At 37.2% G+C, this 15,050-nt stretch overlaps 1 protein-coding gene across 1 annotated transcript in view; it reads left to right on the top strand.

Annotated features, from left to right (window-relative positions):
• The first annotated feature begins 143 nt into the window (after positions 1–143).
• The window catches only part of LOC140056257 (probable G-protein coupled receptor CG31760), a 37,883-nt gene continuing 22,976 nt past the window's right edge, over positions 144–15,050 (top strand). The window contains exon 1 of the mRNA XM_072101565.1: positions 144–1,171. Within this exon, the coding sequence (XP_071957666.1) occupies positions 511–1,171 (661 nt within the window). The 5' untranslated portion in view covers positions 144–510. The remainder of the gene's footprint in view (positions 1,172–15,050) is intronic.

Genomic DNA, 15,050 nt, shown 5'->3' with positions numbered 1-15,050 from the left:
GATATATCATATATTGATTGATCGAACTGTGCGTGTTGTCTTCGCTACGTTGTCGTCACAATAGGTTGTGAAGACCATCTTCTTATCTTGTCAAAAGAGGTGGAGCGATGATTACTATACACACACTGTCGATCGCCAACTTATACAATATCTAAGATAAAATTAACTTGTTAATTGTGGCTTATTACAAGAAAAGATCATCATTAAAAAGTCATTTTAACGTGTTGTGGAAAAGAAGCGTGTTGCACTAATATAGTATAATACTAAATCAACATCAGATGAATTGCGATAGGACGGCGGTTTTTGTTTCGTCATCATCACAGAGAGCGAGCACGTCCTTTTAGTCGCGAATAGCAGGCCAACAGTAGCAAGCTATCGATGGCCGTGAATGCTATATACGTTTCTGTGTGACATAATGCAACTCCACATCGCAACACTAACAACACACTACTTCGACTACCAGCACCTTTTTGGATTATATAGTTCGAGAAAAATCAAAACATTACCAAGATGCAAGCTTCGCTATGCGAGTTTTTCGTCTTATCTGTAACTTTTACAACGGTTTTAAGTTTAAACTCATCATCAAGCGGTAACTCAACTGTAACACAGTTGGAGTACGATAACAGTACCGAATCATCTGTGTTTGCCAATAGCAGTAGTAATGTAACGGAGGAAGATGATAGAAGACGTCTAAACGCACATACAGATGTTGTGTCAAAGTTTCTTCAACGTATGGAAGATATTGAACGAAATGTCGCAAACTGCGAAAGAGGTACCGACGTTACCCTAGACAGAGGAGCTGTCACTTACGGCCCAAGAATGTTTCGCCGTCAAGCAATGTTTGCCGTGCATAGGGCTAACCTTCTGACACGAATTTGGAAAAACGCTAGTATTTATAGCCAATTAGAAAACAACGAATTGTTTTTTTATTCGGCTGTGGTTTCGGTTGTGGAAAATAACCCCGATGTGTTTGCATTCGGAAATTGCCACGGAAGAAAACAATTTGGGAATTATACTGCTTTTTGTCCGTTTGCGTATCGTCAGTCCAATGGCATGATATTGGTCAAAGATTTATCCGTTTCTTACGATTATTTAACAAACCAATCGGAATTTTTCTGGGAAGCTGGACAAAAAGCCGAGGAATTGTTAAAAACGAGAAAACCTACCAAAGGTAAGAACTATATACCATGATTTTATTCTTCCCTGATATACCGAATTAGATGGTTTTAGATTAGGTTGTAAAATGAACGTAAAGAAGGCCTTTTAAAATGTAAGCATATTAAGCCTACTGTTTAAACAAAAATACTTTCTTGAAAAAGGATCTCAGGTCCTAAAAACGATATACAGTACATACATAAACACACTCCAAGTTTCGTCACAAACGGTAAACTCCGTTCGTACGCACTCTCCAGTATGGTATACATGCGTCATAAGAATGATACGTTACGCACAAGTGGTGTAAAGCGTGGTTCACACTAGCGACGCAACGCAAGGACGTAACGCAACGCAAGTGAATTGACCAATCACAAGCGATGGCTTATTCGCCTGTGATTGCTAACTGTCTATAACTTCGCTTGTCATTGGTTAAAACGCTTGCGTTGCGTTTACGTCCTTGCGTTACGTTCCAGTGGGAACCAAGCTTTAAAAACGATATACCGTTGATCGTACGTACTCCAATACGGTAGCCTGTAGCCTAACTTAAAATCACGCGTCTAAAACACACATTTATCGTAATGACAAACGTTTGCTGCAAACAATTACCTGGTATTTATATCCGATTTTGTACGCACACCCATCCGATCCGTACGTCGATATCCGGAAAACCGGACAGCAATATCATTTGCACGCGATACACTACCTTTGGCGTAAAAACGATACTTCATTCGTACGCCCTCCAGTATGGTACGTGTCATAAAAACGATACGAACGCACAAACAATACACTACATTGGCGTAAAAAACGATACTCAATTGTGACGCGCGCACTCCAGTACGGTACGTGTCATAAAAACGATACGTACGCACGAACAATACACTCCATGGCGTAAAAACGATACTCTATTTGTACTTACTCCTGTACGCGGTACTTGTCTTAAAAACGCTACGTACGCACGAACAATACACTCCATTGCCGTAAAAACGATACTCCATACGTACGCACTCCAGTACGGTACGTGTCATAAAAACGATACGTACGAACGAATGATACACTACATTGGCGTAAAAAACGATACTCAATTCTTACGCGCGCACTCCAGTACGGTACGTGTCATAAAAACGATACGTATCGCACGAACAATACACTCCATGGCGTAAAAACGATACTCTATTTCGTACTCCTGTACGCGGTACTTATCTTAAAAACGCTACGTACGCACGAACGATACACTCTATTGCCGTAAAAACGATACTCCATACGTACGCACTCCAGTACGGTACGTGTCATAAAAACGATACGTACGAACGAATGATACACTACATTGGCGTAAAAAGCGATATAGGCCTACTCCGTTCGTATACGTACGCACAAACGATAACTACATATGACAAAAATGATCAGCCATATTGTATCACAACCTCAATTAATAAAACATAACACAATGTTAATAAATAGATCACATCTAATGCAGGATTGTGCACAGGATATTGAATCATGTTTTCATTTCTGGTTTTAATCCTTCAGATTTAAGTACAATAGTGAACAATAAGGCAGATAATGAGCTGAGATATTCGCATAATATTACAGAAAAGATTACAGTACTACAATATATTGGTAGGCAGTGCACACAAGTCAGCCTTGGTTAAATTAAAAACAAATTTCAATACCAAATTCCAAACCAGGTTGGCTTGCCGAATAGCGTTGATATAACGTATTTGTAGAGGCAATGTTATAGTGTTTATAGTAGTGAGACAAGAAACGGTGGTGCTGTTAATTGTCTTCAGATATAAACTCTATACAAATCGGACGAACCTACTGTTAGTTACGGTAGTTTTTCATGTTTCAAAACTGAACTGGTTGAATTCTGAACAAAAATGCTTCATCCTCGATTATTTCGTCGACGTATTACATTTTAACTTTTTAATATATCAATACTGTACACTGAATATTGACTGGAAAACCATAAAGGAAATAATATTTCCTCCATGGACAGACCGACCGACCGACTCAACCATTTTGTCGATTGTCTCCTCAAGCATTGTTATGTACTATTGTTCAATTAATATAGGCCAGCTGATTTGGTAGAGTTTGTCGATAAGCACTTGGACTTAAGTCAGCAGATTTCCCAGATCAGTCATTCTATAATCAAACATAGAAATAGCACAATGATCGAAAACTCGACAGGTGATTGTAAAATTGAGTAGCAACTGCCTTCATTACGATTCTATCATTTGAGAATAATAACTCAAAAAATTACATTTATAAAAACAAATAAGAAAAATAAACGTTTTCTGTTAAGCCGCAAATTACAAAATTGACAATTATCAAACACCCGTTGATCATTTTCTGTTGCCGTTAGAAATTAGACGTACTTAGCTCTGAATGGTAAGATTACTGAATGCAACACTTTAACGTTATTTTTAGATTGTTTAAAAATCGATCAGGAAATCTGCCATTATATAGTGTAACTTATCTTTACGGTACTGGAATGTAGGCCAAAAAAACACAAAGTTAGCATTTTGATTATTTCCTATTTCCTATTAATTATATAGAGTTATGACACTTTATAAAAACACTCATGCCGACAGAACAAAGTAAAAACAAATTTATGTGTTGAAAATGAATTTAAAATTGTAGGCCTAATACAGATTGTCACTTACATGGAGCAAAATTGTGAGAAAAAAAACACCCCCGGCTTACTTAAGCTTGGTTCCCACTAGCGACGCAACGTAACGCAATCTACGCAACGTAAAGCGTGGTTCCCACTAGCGACGCAACGCAAGGACGTAACGCAACGCAAGTGAATTGACCAATCACAAGCGATGGCTTATTCGCTTGTGATTGCTAACTGTCTATAACTTCGCTTGTCATTGGTTAAAACGCTTGCGTTGCGTTTACGTCCTTGCGTTACGTTCTAGTGGGAACCAAGCTTAAACAATGTCCTTCAAATAGCTTGGTTCTCACTAGAACGTAACGCAAGGACGTAAACGCAACGCAAGCGTTTTAACCGATGACAAGCGAAGTTATAGATTAGCAATCACAAGCGAATAAACCATCGCTTGTGATTGGTCAATTCACTTGCGTTGCGTTACGTCCTTGCGTTGCGTCGCTAGTGGGAACCACGCTTTAAGACGCAACGCAAGTTACGTAAGTGATTTCAACAACACGAGCGATTGTTTATTGTCGCTTGTCATCGGTCAAATCGCTTGCGTTGGGTCTCGGGAAACCAATATTATTTACGGAATACACAATATACGAAGAACGATTTGAACAATGTTAGGCCTTCATAACTAAATTTTTTTTAAAGTCTCGGGGAAAATCGATCGATCGAAATACACTGTTTTTATTGAGACACAAATCGTTGTTAGAAATAGTTATTACAGTTTAAGTAGTACACCTGTGAGGAAAAATACATTATCTCATAAAAAAATATATATTGTCCATTAAAAATATACATAAATATAGGCCTACATTTAAAGCTGAAATTGGTCAAAATAACATTTTATCTGCTAGCGTGGTTCCCACTAGCGACGCAACGTCACAAAATCTACGCAACGTAAGAAAATGCCCTTCCAATCATTGTATTTGCCCCCGCCTGCGTGAAATCAAACCTACGATGTTTGCAGTACTATACTATTGCGTCGTCGGTTCTCACTTGTGATTACGCAATACAGCACTTTGCGTCAATACGTCGCTGCTTTGCGTTCTAGTGGGAACCACGCTTAAGAAACAATTTGCTTTAAACGTCTGGTGGTACTTGTTGATGAAGATATTTTAATACATGACACGATTTATATGCATATAATTTGCGTTGCTTTTGTTGTAACGGTCCAGTCCTATTCACCATTCATCTATGGCTCTTATTATATTACGTCTTCTCAAGGCCAGAGAAAGGCCTGATAAAAATGTAATAATACTTTAAAGACATCACGAGCGCCGTATTTACTGCTGTTTACATTATCGCATGATTTTCTAAAAGCTCATCTCCTTTCACCATCATATGAACTCGCACCATGGGTCACGTGAAACCTACAACTTCGCGTCCTTCAAAAGAACGGCACAAATATAATTAATATGTATATTTTAATAATTGACAGTAATTATGGTCCAATTAACAGCGGAGGCCTAGTAAAGCTTGGTTCCCACTAGCGACGCAACGTAACGCAATCTACGCAACGTAAGAAAATGCCCTTCCACTCATTGTGTTTGACCCCGCCTGCGTGAAATCAAACCTGCGATGTTTGTAGCACTGTTGCGTCGTCTGTTCCCACTTGTGATTATGCAATACAGCACTTTGCGTCAATACGTCGTTGTGTTGCGTCCTAGTGGGAACCACGCTTTATGGGTCACGGCACAAATAATAATCTTTATTGTCTTTCTTTCTTGTTAGTTCTTTTTCACATACATAAAATCAAAACTAAAGACAAAAGACCAAAAAAAAAAAGCTTTCGCTTATCGAGTTTTGGCCTTTTAAAATAAATAAAACTTAAACTAGAACGTATATCATTTCTGAGAAAGAAAAATCTGAAGAAAATTAATTACATATATGAAAATTAATAACTCACTGGCATTATCAATATGAATATGAAATAAGTAATAGAAGAGTATTATACACATTTTTTTATTTTTTTTTTTAAATAGATAAAACTAGAAAAAAAAACTAAGCATCATATAAGGTTATTAAATGTTCTTTGACTTTGATGGCAAATTGTGTTCTAAATGAAATTGACTTAATATTTACTGGGATTTTATTCCAGAGTTTGGGACCTTGGTATGTTATATTGGTTTGAGATAGGGTCGTACGGCAAAAGGGGATCGAGAGATTAAACGGGTCATTAAATCGGGTGTTAAATGGATGGTTTACATAGTTAAAGTATAGTATAATATGATGAGGTAATCTAGAATAAAATAAATCGGAAATAAATTTAAGCACATGCAACTCATACAATTTAAACACATCTAAAATCAACAATTGCTTAAACAAAGGTATAGAATGTGCTCTAAAATCAGAAAACGTAACACAGCGAACGAACATCTTTTGAATAAGTAGAACTTGGTTTAAGTAACTTAAATGTGTACTTCCCCATACTTCAATACCATAGGTAATTAGTGGTAAAATAAATGATTTATAAATTAACATTAAATACTTTGAGGAAGAAAATACCTTAATTTATAAAAAAAATACCTATTTTTGTACGTAATGTTTTACATAAATTGTTGAGATGAGTTTTCCATGTAAGATTCTTATCAAGTGATACTCCAACAAACGATACAGTCTCAGCCTCATTAATTACTTTATCGTTAACAAAAAGTGAGCCTATCTTATTAATAATTTTGCCTTTATTGTGAAATAAAATATAATTAGTTTAGTTATTTGTTAATATAATTAATATGTATATCTTAATAATTTACAGTAATTATGGTCCAATTAACAGCGGAGGACTAGTTATTCATGGCCTAACGTTTGTCGTCCATGAAAAGATAATTATAATGAATGCAATTTTGAATTGAGCTCAATGTCACTATAGCCAATTGCCAAATGAATGGTTAAGGCATACTCGCGAGGGTAGCCTATAAGCATGGCGAGGGAATCTCGAGTACAGTAATAAATATCTTTAAGAAATGCAATTTTGAATTGAACTTTATGTCACTATCCAAGTGCCAAATGACGAGGCATGCTCGCGAGGGTATAGGTATAGCGAGGGAATCTCGAGTCGAACAGAGTATCTGTAAATAATTTCTTATTAAGAAGATCCTTTGACTAACCTTCGTTGTACAGTGGCTAAAGCGTGGTTCCCACTAGAACGCAACGCAACGTAACGCAGCGACGTATCGACGCAAAGTGATGCATTGCGTAATCGCAAGTGGGAACCGACGACGCACCGGCACCATTGCTGTAAAAATAGCAGATTTGATTTAACGCAGGTGGGGGCAAACACAATGATTGGAAGGGCATTTTCTTACGTTGCGTAGATTGCGTTACTTTGCGTCGCTAGTGAGAACCAAGCTTAAGTGCTAGTTAGCCTATTTACCGCGGATTCTGGTGGTCCTCTCTACATGACGGTAGCCACACAGAGAGGTGATATGCTTATTCACAATCGTAATATAAAATATTCAAATCGTATTGTTACGTCAAGCAGAGAAATATTTAAAAGACACCTGTCAACGTGAAATTATTAAATAAAACCTTTAATTTAGATAATTATTTTCTCGTATATTAGTCATTTAGAATGTTGATTTTAATGTTTTTATAACATGAAAATTACCTTGGAAACAGTAAGTGGTTGTTTTTATTAGATGACGTCACTGCTGGATGTCCTATTTATCTATAAATACCCCGGCTTAAAAAAGATGTCAGGCTGTGGTGGCGTCTTCACAAAAGACCACCTTCAAACAATGTAACCATGGCAACATTTTCTTACCCTGTTTTGTTCCACTAAACGGTCTTAATGTGTTCATGGATATTTCCTCTATGATGTGATTGACATATTAGTCTTATGTGGTAATATTCAATTTGCAAAATTAACAATATTCAAAACTGAAAGTATGTGACGTTATGTACGCGCCGTGTGATGTACTGAGATTCCAGGCATTTTAATAAGCTTGTGTCCACACACTTGTTGGGCGACGCAACTTGACGTATTGGATCCTTTCGCTTGTGATTGGCCACCTCACTTGCATGCGCCTAAATGTCAATTGACGAGCGGTAACGGTAATACAAATAGAGTATATTATATTTCTTATGACCATTAACTTACACAGAACACGGGAGCGGACGGAGGTTTCCGCTCAGGATTTAGATAGGCATACGGATTCTATGTGGGACAAGCTACGCAGTTTTCCGCTTACCGTTACCGCTCGTCTGTATAAATTGGCCTTACGCCTTTACGTGGGAACGAAGCTTTAGTTTTGTCTTCTGTCCATTTCTGTGCTTTCCTCGAACACATACAGCTCGTCTGTGTGAATTGGTCTTACGCCTTCACTGGAGAACGAAGCTTTAGTTTTGTCTTCCGTCCATTTCTGTACTTTCCTCAAACACGTACAACTCGTCTGTGTGAATTGGCCTTACGCCTTTACGAGGGAACGAAGCTTTAGTTTTGTCTTCCGTCCATTTCTGTACTTTCCTCAAACACGTACAACTCGTCTGTGTGAATTGGCCTTACGCCTTTACGTGGGAACGAAGCTTGTCTTCTTTTAATTTTCTGTACATTTAATTCATCGAACACGTACAGCGTCTGTATCTCCATTCTCCTTTCATTGTATTGTTTCTTTCAAAAAGATCGAATTTCACAGACATCTTACAGATTAATAATCCACAACTGAATGGCTAATTGACTCAGATATATCGAGATAATTGATTGAAAATGTATTGATAAGCGTGTTGACTTTATTTACGTATAATATCTTGATTGACATTTGATACCTTGATTGATCGGTACGCTGATATTGTAAACCATTGTGAAAGGCTCTAAAACTCTGTCTACACTATCAGATTAGTTTGACCACAAAAAAGTGTGATGTGTCCAAATATGGTAATGATATGACATCATCATGTCCATATATGGGCACATCACATTTGTTTGTCACATAAAATTTGATAGTGTAGACAGATCTTAAAGCGAATTGATTCCAACGACATTCTTTACACATAAATAGCCCAGGACAAAATATAAATTCAAAGGCAAATTTGTGAAGAAATTTCCATTGGGTATCAGTGGCTAGAAATCTATCTCAATAGTGATACAAATAAAATAAGCACTGAAAAAATGAAAATGCTGTGGGTATCAGTGGCTGGATCTCAATAGAGATACAAATAAAACAAGCACTGAAAATATGACAATGCTGTGGGTATTAATTAGTGGCTGGAGGATCTCAATGGAGATACAAAATAAAATATTTAAAAAAAAAGAAAAGTTCAGATGTATACTTATAAAAAGTTGTGCCCGATGAATACTTAGATTGATTTTTCCACGACGCACTCTGTTTAGATAATTTTAAATGCAACCATCAAAAGCGTCATGTTTACCACGCCAAAGGTGTCTACGAAAAACGTCAAATTGTCATTCTTTTTCACACAAATCATATTTGACAACACTCTAATATACTACGTTAAAGATATTATCTTTTTTTATTCTGAATTTTACATTGAGCACGTTTGCTACGTATGTAGGCCTACCAATCAAATACACTGTATCTCATACCAACTAACTTGTATAACCAATGCTATTAAGCTGATAAGTGGAGCGAACTTTTAAGTCTAGGTACACTTTGCGTCATCTCGACAGGAGTGCATAACTTGTATTACCAGCCTGAGCTGAGTGTTGAAGAAATAATTCGAGCTAAAACTGAAATACATGAAATAAGGTAGACTTGCCCCTAAAGCTTGGTTCCCACTAGAACGTAACGCAAGGACGTAAACGCAACGCAAGCGTTTTAACCAATGACAAGCGAAGTTATAGACAGTTAGCAATCACAAGCGAATAAGCCATCGCTTGTGATTGGTCAATTCACTTGCGTTGCGTTACGTCCTTGTGTTGCGTCGCTAGTGGGAACCACGCTTAAAGCGTGGTATCCACTAGGACGCAACGCAGCGACGTATTGACGCAAAGTGCCGCATTGCGTAATCACAAATGGGAACCGACGACGCAAATTAGTGCTGCAGACATCGCAGGTTTGATTTCACGCAGGCGGGGGAAAACACAGTGATTGGAAGGGAATTTTTTTACGTTGCGTAGATTGCGTTACGTTGCGTCGCTAGTGAGAACCAAGCTTTAGGCCTAGCCTACAATTCACAACGGTTCAATGAACGAAACGGTACACTTACGTAAGCTACCGGTGTAAACTCAGCATCGGAGGTGAAGGGTGACGTTACAGGTGGCAGAAACTGCTAAAGCTCACATCAAACTGTGGATTAAAACACAGCTGAAGAAAGACAGGTGTGTGAGAAATATGATGAGGATTCCACTGGCGTTACCACTTACCACTCACCATAGATAGCATTCACACGAGCAAATTGAATCAATAACGGCTCTCAGTAATGTACTGTACTTTCAATATTCTAGACAAAGTAGACATACTGAGGATTTGAATAACACCTGGTAAACGTATAATGTATAACCTGTTTCTTGTTTGAATGAAAAAGAGTTAAATTAACCAGTGGAAAAACAGGCATTACAATTATGTCGAACCACTAGCGTTGGAGGGCCACTCCTATAACAGGGGTCTTGGGCATCTGCGTTACGCCACTGAAACTTTCTAATCAAACCCATAAAAACCACTTCGGCCATTTAAGCCCTAGTTTATAATATTGTAAAACTTGGTTCCCACTATAGAACGCAACGCAAGGACCGGACGTAAGCGGCAACGCAACCAAATTGACCAATCACAAGCGACAGTTTGAATAATCCACCGCTTGTGTTTGGATTCGCTTACGTCATTGCGTTACGTCTTATAGTCGGAACCAATCTTAAATATACATTGTTCGGTCTGTCTGTATGTCCATCACTCTACTTTAAGGATGATGGGTCACTATTATTACATTATATTGAGAAGTTGTCGATAAAAAAAAGAAAATGATGAATGCGTTTTGTGGGCGCGCGTGAAGCTTTATGACACGTGATTTGACATAAATACGAGTACGGCGTGCAAAACGTTATGTTCCTCTTGATACAGTATAAACAATACGGACTAAAGGATTTCAATCAGCACACCATACACGCTGTCATCTCTTAAAACATGATTGGACAATTCAGATAAAGATCGAGATAAGATTTGAAACTGTATTTCGAATGAAGATTTGTCGAACAAGATTAGAATTGCCTGTCGACCAACCATCTGACACTGTATAAACGTAATATTTATACTGTGTTAAAGATCATCCGTTAAGTTGGAATCAATCATTCATATAATTCTACACTCATGTTTCCTGGAGATATGTTTCACTTTTTAATCACATCACACCACACGGGGCTACAATCAAATTACAGATTCCTATTATTATTATAATACATATAAGGCTATAGAATTTTTCTTCAATTTCCAACAGCGATTTTATTTACCAATTACTAAACAAAAACGCGTTGAAACTGTTAGCTCTGCTTGCGGGGTCAAACACGATAGTGTGTAACATTTCAAATTAAAACCGTAAAGTATGTATTGTCGTCAGCTCCAACAAATTACCATAATTGTCGGAGCGCGGGCCCTAGTCACACCCTCTTGTCAATCAATCTAAAATAAAACAGATTAAAAGACACTAGATTCATTCCTTTCATTTTGCACTAGGGGTCGGGGTAATTGCCACCAGTGACGTAACGCAGAAGCCTGAAGTGGCCGCCGCCCTCCAACGCTGGAGGCCTTATGCGTTTTTAGCCGTTTTCTAAATATTTTAATGCTTGTTTTTTCCTCTGGGTACTGCTTAAGCGTGTTTCCCATTAGAACGCAACGCCGCGACGTATCGACAGTGGGAACCGACGACGCAATGGTGCTGCAGACATCGTAGATTTGATTTCACGCAGGCGGGGGAAAACGTAATGATTATTGGGAAGAAAGGCATTTGCTAAAGCGTGGTTCCCACTAGGACAGAACGCAACGACGTATTGACGCAAGGAGCTCTATTGCATAATCACAAGTGGGAACCGACGACGCAACAGTGCTGCACATATCGTAGATTTGATTTTACGCAGGCGGGGGCAAACACAATTATGGGAAGGGCATTATCTTACGTTGTGTCGCTAGTGGGAACCACGCTTTACGTTGAGTAGATTGCGTTACGTTGCGACGCTAGTGGGAACCAATTTTAAAGCTTGGTTCCCACTAGAACGTAACGCAAGGACGTAAACGCAACGCAAGTGAATTGACTAATCACAAGCGATGGCTTATTCGCTTGTGATTGCTAACTGTCTATAACTTCGCTTGTCATTGGTTAAAACGCTTGCGTTGCGTTTACGTCCTTGCGTTACGTTCTAGTGGGAACCAAGCTTTAGGGGCCTCCATAAGCTCCGGGGCCCCTGGGCTTAGCCAGTGAGCGCTCATAGCTGTTACGCCGCTGATTGCCACTGAATGTACGTACGGTTCAGGATTGAGATCAAACAGCCTTACGGCTATTGAGAGAACTAAGAATTTTGAGTATATTACCGTAGAGACGCGTGTATTGCTGGTAAAGCGTGGTTCCCACTAGCGACGCAACACAAGGACGTAACGCAACGCAAGTGAATTGACCAATCACAAGCGATGGCTTATTCGCTTGTGATTGCTAACTGTCTATAACTTCGCTTGTCATTGGTTAAAACGCTTGCGTTGCGTTTACGTCCTTGCGTTACGTTCTAGTGGGAACCAAGCTTTAGAAAACGTTTTAGATATAAATGTTAATATCGCTTCTTTTTCTTAAGAATGTAGAGAAATAAGTAAGTTAGTATTGCCACGAAGCATACACGTATATGAATGCTAAACGATGTTAGTGTACTTTTTGTAATACATATTAATTCGCTCAACCATTAGTAGACAGAAGGTGTATAAAAGTAAAGTAATTAAGTGGCTGTGACGCGTTCATTATTAAAACATCCGCTCACAATGGTAATCCTTAGTTAATAAAATATACATAACCATTGTTTATTTGCACGCTATCTTGTTGGTTATTGCTCATGTTGTTTTAGGCATAGTTTGTATGCCTAACAGAAATATCATTCATCATTGCCTGGCATGCCTCATGCACTGTCAAAAATGTTTAGATCTTAAACACCTATTTTGTATACCCACTTTTTCCACACGTTTAGCTTTTAAACACGAGTTACATGTTTAGCGTTTTTAAAACCTAAACGTGTTTATATCTACATGTTGTTTTCCTTCACTCGATTAGCAGTCAACATGTCACTAATATGTTCAGTCAACATGTCACTATTATGTTCAGTCAACATGTTTAGGTACGTGTTTAGCGTTGCGTGCATATAATTTACTGTGGCGGGAAAAAGCTTCACACATGAGCTCCACACATGGCAAATTAAACACATTTAAAACTAAACGTGTCTTTATATTGCTCCACATGTTTAACAATCAACACTGATGATGTATTGAGTTGAATAGGCCTACAGACTACTACATGTTTAGAATGTATTTAGAACCTAAACATGTTCATATATAAACATGTATAAGATTAAACGTGTGGAAAAAGCAAAACAAAATACATGTTTAAGATCTAAACACTATTTTTACAGGCTGTAGATTCCATTATAGGCTGACGAAAACACATTCCTGTAGCTATTTATTATTGCCTGCCACGCGCAAACGTTATTGGGATTTTCCCGCGCAAAAGGCAAAATACACAGTAGGACTAGCTAACGATTTATTCATACTTGAGATGTTGTATGATAATGATTGCAGACGTCTGTCGCGAACGAATATCAATTAGTCAATATTCATCACGAAGGCCTCTTCCTCATTTTTTCAAATTCAAATTCAAATAAACATTTATTTCTTTCTTTCATATTTGAGTAAAAAAACATTATAATTTCTGATATTTTATAAATAAATATTTTTTTTTTTTAGAGATATAATACAGTAAATCATATTGTATAAAAAGATGATTCAGTTATATACAAAATGAAAGAGGCAAAAAAACCCAAGAAAGTATCGATCAATTGGAAACAAAAATCCAATTGCAACTTGTATGTTGGGAAGCCATGTAAGAAGATTATATACTTGTATATATAAATGTAAACATATAACTACACATACACAAAAAGATCAACAGACACACACACACACACCAACAGAAAAGGAAGCAATTTCGAAAAAGTTTCTAAAGTTAAAAAAAATATTACAAAATAGAGAAAACAATTAGTTATAATTTGAAATAAGATATTCTTTAAGTTTAAAAGAGAACATTTTGCTAGAAGACGATGATGAAATTTCGGGAGGTAGATTATTGAATAGTTTAGAACCACTATAGCGAATGTTAAGTTTCATTTTAGTTAGTTTAGGTTGAGGAAGATGAAGGTCCCGTCTCATCATCTTGATGCTTGTTTGTTTGTTCATGGAGGTATAAAAATAGATTATAACTCCATGGTTTGTTGATGGTCGTTTCATCCCATTTTTTTTAGCATGGATCTTCAATTAGAGCGACCAGTGTGCAGTGGTATTCAAAAATCACCCAGATCTCTCATTTGAGACTCATGTAAAACAGATTCTTTTTAACCTGAGGGAAAATGCCTTTTGTTGAAAATTTGTTTCAGGTTTACTGCACCTATTAGCTTCTATTGATTGTCAATTTCACAAAGGTATCGTGGAATTAATTACAGTTCGCACATTACTGCATATTCAAGGTTAAAATGTTGTTACAGTGTGATGTCGAATTATCTTCTTTTCAAACAAAAAAAAAAGGATTTACATCTTCCACTTTTCTATAATGCGATAGATAGTTATGATCGTCTGCGCATGTCAAAGGTGACACAACAATGGATACTTAAAGATGTATTGTCCTCCTGACAAATAATTTTACATTTTTTTTTTTTAATATACCATTTTAATGTCACATAATAGTTATTGACTTCGACCAAAAATTGAATGGGGAAAAAAAATATTTACCTGAAAAAACTGGAATTTAATGCAAAAATGGTCAAATTGGCTGCCAGCCAATAGATTTTTGGTTGAATTTAACCATTTATTATGTTATTTAATAAGTGAAAAGATCATTTTTTTCGGTTTTTTTTCTACGGAAGTGATTAACTTTATTAAAACTACAAAATAACCTATTCAAAGTCTGATTTAATTAATCTTCATTTTTCATGTTTTTAGGGGACAATACATCTTTAAGATCGTCTCTGCGCATGTCAAAGATGATACCAGCAACTGATACTTACGATTATTATAATAATGTTTACAATATTAAACAAAAGCTG

The sequence above is a fragment of the Antedon mediterranea genome, chromosome 8 (genome assembly GCF_964355755.1).
Source record: "Antedon mediterranea chromosome 8, ecAntMedi1.1, whole genome shotgun sequence".
Taxonomy (NCBI): domain Eukaryota; kingdom Metazoa; phylum Echinodermata; class Crinoidea; order Comatulida; family Antedonidae; genus Antedon; species Antedon mediterranea.
This window is presented reverse-complemented; position numbering and strand designations above follow the sequence as displayed.